Source organism: Salmo salar, chromosome ssa03, assembly GCF_905237065.1.
Source record: "Salmo salar chromosome ssa03, Ssal_v3.1, whole genome shotgun sequence".
NCBI lineage: Eukaryota > Metazoa > Chordata > Actinopteri > Salmoniformes > Salmonidae > Salmo > Salmo salar.
The window spans coordinates 45,338,938-45,344,937 of NC_059444.1; the positions used below are offsets into that span (position 1 = coordinate 45,338,938).

At 41.5% G+C, this 6,000-nt stretch overlaps 1 protein-coding gene across 6 annotated transcripts in view; it reads right to left on the bottom strand.

Annotated features, from left to right (window-relative positions):
• LOC100196681 (far upstream element-binding protein 3) overlaps nucleotides 1-2,617 on the bottom strand; it is a 131,232-nt gene extending 128,615 nt beyond the window's left edge. For all 6 annotated transcript variants that reach the window (XM_045714895.1, XM_014191992.2, XM_014191990.2 and 3 more), the window contains exon 1: nucleotides 2,312-2,617. In XM_045714895.1, the coding sequence (XP_045570851.1) occupies nucleotides 2,312-2,413 (102 nt within the window). In that variant the 5' untranslated portion in view covers nucleotides 2,414-2,617. The remainder of the gene's footprint in view (nucleotides 1-2,311) is intronic.
• Nucleotides 2,618-6,000: the final 3,383 nt, after the last annotated feature.

The window sequence follows — 6,000 nt, forward strand, 5'->3', positions numbered from 1 at the left end:
CATGTTGAAACATGAACGGGCTTCATACATCTGTTACCTCAAAGTTACCAAAAATGTCATTGTATGCTATAGGTAGCTTCCCTTCAACTGGAACTAAGGGGCCTAACCCAAACCATGAAAAACAGCCCCAGACCATTCATTACTCCTCCTCCACCAAACTTTACAGTTGGCAATATGCATTCGGGCAGGTAGCAACATGGTCTAGGAAAAGGCGCCAACTGAACAGCGCACAGATGTGTTTCAGAACCGTGAACAGCGACCACTATCCAACGCAGGAGAAAGTGCATTTGTTATGAAATAATATAATTGTTATTAGCGATGCACCATTGTTCTTAGGTAAAATAACCATATACAACTTCAGCAGCACATGTCTTAAAGTGATGGCCTGTGCCATCCCCACAGCCTCCACAACGTATTAGTCCACTCAGACAGGCACGAATCAGACAGGTGTCTTAGAAGAAACAAAAATGTTAGACATAAAAATGATATCCACAACTTCTCCGGCCTCTAGGGAAATAGATAAAGGGTCTCGTTGACAAAATCCCAAAATATGCCTGTAAGTGCCTTTGCTCAAGGGAACGTCGACAGATTTTTCACCTGGATGGCTTGGGGATTCAAAACAGTGACCCTTTGGTTACTGGTCTTATGCTCTTAACCGCTAGGCTACCTGCCGCCCCACACGTCAAGCAAATTCAATATCTGTAGGTCAAAAGCACCATGAGAGCTAGGGCCACCATCTGCTGAATAACAACAATACGCAGTTGACACAGACTCACCGGCAACTGAAATGTCTAAACCAGTGGTAACCAACTTTTATTTTTTACATGACTACAAAAACATTAACCTAATAAAAACTATTTGTAGGAATGAGTTTTGTGAGGTAGGCCAAATACATTGTCATAGCATATTACCTGACAATATTGTTCTTCTCTGACCATATTATATTTCAGAAATCAAGCTTTGATTTAAAAAAACAAAATCAGTTGGTGTAGCACTTGCGAGGCAAAGCTGAGCATAGATTTGAAATATTTGCCTTTTTATTTTACTGGACTGATGTTACCAGCTTGATGGTCATGGTGCTTTCAAGACAACTGGGAACACGGGGGGAAGAAGAAAAAAAAATGAGATCAAATGCTAACTTCAGGTAGGAAAGTCGGAGCTCTAGAAATAGGCATGATTTTTCATGTTGCATAACCGTTAAAAACAGTTTCCCCCAGTTGGATCTAGTCCCCCCGCCCCTGAACTTTGAGTTGCCTATGTATGCGGATTAAGTTCTACCATTCTCCTTCCAAATAAATTCTTGTCAACTCTTGAGATGATTTTGAATCTTTCAGGGGCCAAGTTATCACCTCTCCATGAGTTTTGGGGCTAAAGAGTTAGTTGTTTAGCATTCTGTCAAACAATGTAATAGATGGGTCAATCAATCAAAACTAAATAATGTATATTTTGCATGAGGGAGCACTGTAATATCGGATTTGGCCAGGATAGGCTGTCATTGTAAATAATAATTTGTTCTTAACTGACTTGCCTAGTTAAATACAAGTTACGTTTTTTTTTTTTTTATCCCTAACCTTTATGTAGATCAAACAATAGCCACGTTAGTTATAGTAGCTAGCTAGTAAAAATATGTTTTGCTCATCCCGAAAGACACCTTTGTTTTATAATGTAAAACATAACAGTACTGAATTAACCTACTCCCTAATCGGGATCCTAACTAGACACCCGCCCCCCCCAAGTGTATATCTGGGGCTTGCCAGTTACATAATGGAGCTACAAACTTTGACACTGTCTCAACAGGGGAGGGAGGGGCAATTGGATCAATGTTGTCTACCTACAACTGGGAAACAAAAAGATATATGTTTAAAAACGAGTGGGTGGGTTTGGAACCTTTGACCACTTGTCACAGATTGTTATGGGTTTCAACCCCAGAACTTCAGTGACTGAACAACAGGTTGCATGTGGACACGTGTAGAAAACGTAGCTAGCTAGTTAGCTACCTAGCTGGATTAACGAAGTCACTTGAAGACTTTAACACGGTTAACTACATAAAAACATTGTTTCCTGTCGTGCCCTGTTGTATCCAAAATGAACAAGCACGAGTATGCATTGCGAACTCGAAACTATTGTGGTTGTCAACTAGCTTAGCATGCCAGTTAGCCGGCTAGGTAACATTAGCTGACTAGCTAGTGTGTTTTTCCATGAGCGCATAGCACAAACGGGTGATGGGCGAGTTAAAATAAGTGTTTTCGTCGTTTAAAAGGCTTAGTTCAAAATCAATCGATTTCTTTGCGAGTGTTTACACTGTTATTACCTGTCGAGCCCGATGTAAAGCGTCGGCGAAGCCGTCAGCTTTCATTCCGGGCTGAGCCACGGAGGCCTGTCCCTGCACCAACTCCGCCATCATCATCATCATCCCCAGACTTCTCAGCTGTTGTTTGAACAATCTGCTTCCGCGTTCGGTCACGTGGAAAAGCACTGCAAGGTTGTCACTAGTTACCACAGCCACAAAGTCAAAAGGCTATATTAAAGACAGCACAGTATGAAGATAGTCTAAAACTGCTTCTCCAATAGAAATCCCAGATTACACTTGTAGGCGATGTCATGGCGCGACCTTGGGTAGGAAAATGTACGCGCAGAAACACGTAATGGGGTCTAACATTTGTCTCACATCGAATTGCGCATGTGCAGGCAGTCAAACCACTAACGCCTTTGATATAGTTATTTTATACAAAAACACGTCACTTTCACGAGGTTGTAGAAATAACATGTTCAACTACTGAAGACATTGGCTCGAATCTAGGTTGTGCCTTTAGAATTTGAGAAAATTAACAACTAAGGAAGAATGTTTCACTTCTCTAAGCCCAAACAACAGCTTGGTCTGACTTGCAAAGCGCTCCAGAAAGCCTCGAAACAGATATTTCACCTGTTGCATAAACGTGAAGCATCCAGTTGGCGTTTCCACTCACTACCAAATATGGTGATGAGCGGAAGCCCAGTGGCCGGCAATGGGAGAAGATGGATTTTGGCAGATATTCTGCAAATGTTCTCATCGATAAAACATTTGATCTCCATTCAGTTCTCTATTTCCAAAACTATAATCTGTAACAGGCAGAGTGTACTGAAGTTTGTAGATTGTGTTGTTTAGAAGGAGAACAAGAGCGAAATGAGACATTGCACACGCTTGCTTCACAGAGTAGGCGTTCCCTAATTGAAATATGCAATAATTAGCTAGAACGCGCCAATAGGATCTTCCTAGCTCGTTCTTGTCTCTGCCCACCTCTTCGCTTCTTCTGCCCACTGATTAATTTGCTCCCATTGGAAAGTAAAGGCTCTGAAGGAGATGACCGCCGTTTTATGATCCCATAACCAATTGTGCTATTGTGTATGTTTTTTTTTGCATTATTTGTAACTTATTTTGTACATAATGTTTTTGCCACTGTATCTTATGACCGAAAAGAGCTTCTTTATATCAGGGCAGCGATTACTCACCCCGTACTGGAGGAATTTTTCTTCTTCAACAAGTCGAATGGGAAGGATTTACTCCAGACACCCGACAAGGCCCTCATCCCCGTCATTCGCAGGAGGAAAAGACGGAGGTATCGTGGACGACGGTCCGGGTGCCCTGTAAGGATCCGTCGCCGAGAGGGTAATCTACCTTTACCATCGGTCCTATTAGCCAATTTACAATCAATCAATAATAAAATAGATGAACTACGAGCACGTATATCCTACCAATGGGACATTCAAAATGATAATATATTGGGCAATATGACGATATATATCGTGTGACGATAGAAAAACTTCTATCATTTCATATTATGCTCTATCGTTTATTTCGTTGTGTTGCAAATTACACTTTTCGGCAATATTTTTTGTCAATTGGACGACGCTTTGCATTCGTGTGGAAGGAAATTTGCAACACAAACAAACATGGAGAAGAGTGAATGTGACACAGAGCACGGAGACACGGAGCTCGTACCTAAAAGAGAGGCTACTTCAGTCGCATGGACGTGGTTTGGGTATGAAAAGTCTGACACGGACCAGAAAACCGTCTTCTGCAAAATATGCCGCAGGCCGGTCCCGACAACAGGCCCAAACACCACTAACCTCTTTTACCCCCTACGCAAGAATCATGTGAAACAGTACGGGGAGAGTCTACGGATGAAATCCCAAAAAGTACAGTTGAGTGCTCAAAACAAACCCCCGACTCAGAAGTTGCAAGATGCTTTTGCCCGTGACACACCATACGGCAAAGAATCACGAAGATGGAAGGAGATAACTGCTGCTGTTACAACTTACATCTGCAAAGACATTGCCCCAATTTACACGGTCAAGAAATGGTTTTTTGTGAGTTGGTACCAAATACAAATTGATATGCCCCCCCCAAAAAAGAATATATATATATAAATGTATTTTAGGCCAACATTTATTTTGTTTGCAACTATATTTGAAGTGTTTTCTATTTACCTTTTTAGATTTTATACGTTAACATTTTTAATTTTGTCACATGCTTAATTGAACATTTGCACAAGGGTTCTAAATAAAATGAGAAATAATGAAATATGAGTAAGTACCTTTTATTTGTTGAGTATAATTCCAAATGTAATAAGAAATAGGCCTTTACATGTGGTCATTTTATATAAACAATTTATTCGTTGAATTTACAGAAAATGTGCTATATTGTGATATGTATCATTATTGGGATATGAAATGACCTATATCGGGATATGAGATTTTGGCCATATCGCCGAGCCCTATAATATATCAAATCAAATCAAAGTTTATTTGTCACGTGTGCTGTATACAACAGGTGTAGATCTTACAGTGAAATGCTTACTTACAGGCTCTAACCAATAGTGCAAAAAAGGTATTAGGTGAACAATAGGTAGGTAAAGAAATAAAAAGACAGGCTATGTACAGTAGCGAGGCTATAGAAGTAGCGAGGCTACATACAGACACCGGTTAGTCAGGCTGATTGAGGTAGTATGTACATGTAGATATGGTTAAAGTGACTGTGCATATATGATGAACAGGGAGTAGCAGTAGCGTAAAAGAGGAGTTGGCGAGTGGTGGGTGGGACACAATGCACTCCCGGTTAGCCAATGTGCGGGAGCACTGGTTGGTCGGCCCAATTGAGGTAGTATGTACATGAATGTATAGTTAAAGTGACTATGCATATATGATAAACAGCAGCATAAAAAGAGGGGTTGGGGGGGACACACAATTCAAATAGTCCGGGTAGCCATTTGATTACCTGTTCAGGAGTCTTATGGCTTGGGGGTAAAAACTGTTGAGAAGACTTTTTGTCCTATACTTGGCACTCCGGTATCAAATCAAATCAAATCAAATTTATTTATATAGCCCTTCGTACATCAGCTGATATCTCAAAGTGATGTACAGAAACCCAGCCTAAAACCCCAAACAGCAAGCAATGCATGTGAAAGAAGCACGGTGGCTAGGAAAAACTCCCTAGGAAAAACTCCCTAGAAAGGCCAAAAACCTAGGAAGAAACCTAGAGAGGAACCAGGCTATGAGGGGTGGCCAGTCCTCTTCTGGCTGTGCAGGGTGGATATTATAACAGAACATGGTCAAGATGTTAAAATGTTCATAAATGACCAGCATGGTCAAATAATAATAATCATAGTAGTTGTCGAGGGTGCAACAAGCACGTCCGGTGAACAGGTCAGGGTTCCATAGCCGCAGGCAGAACAGTTGAAACTGGAGCAGCAGCACGGCCAGGTGGACTGGGGACAGCAAGGAGTCATCATACCAGGTAGTCCTGAGGCATGGTCCTAGGGCTCAGGTCCTCCGAGAGAAAGACAGAAAGAGCGAATTAGAGAGAGCATATTTAAATTCACACAGGACACTGGATAAAACAAGAGAAATACTCCAGATGTAACAGACTGACCCTAGCCCCCCGACACATAAACTACTGCAGCATAAATACTGGCGGCTGAGACAGGAGGGATCAGAAGACACTGTGGCCCCATCCGATGATAC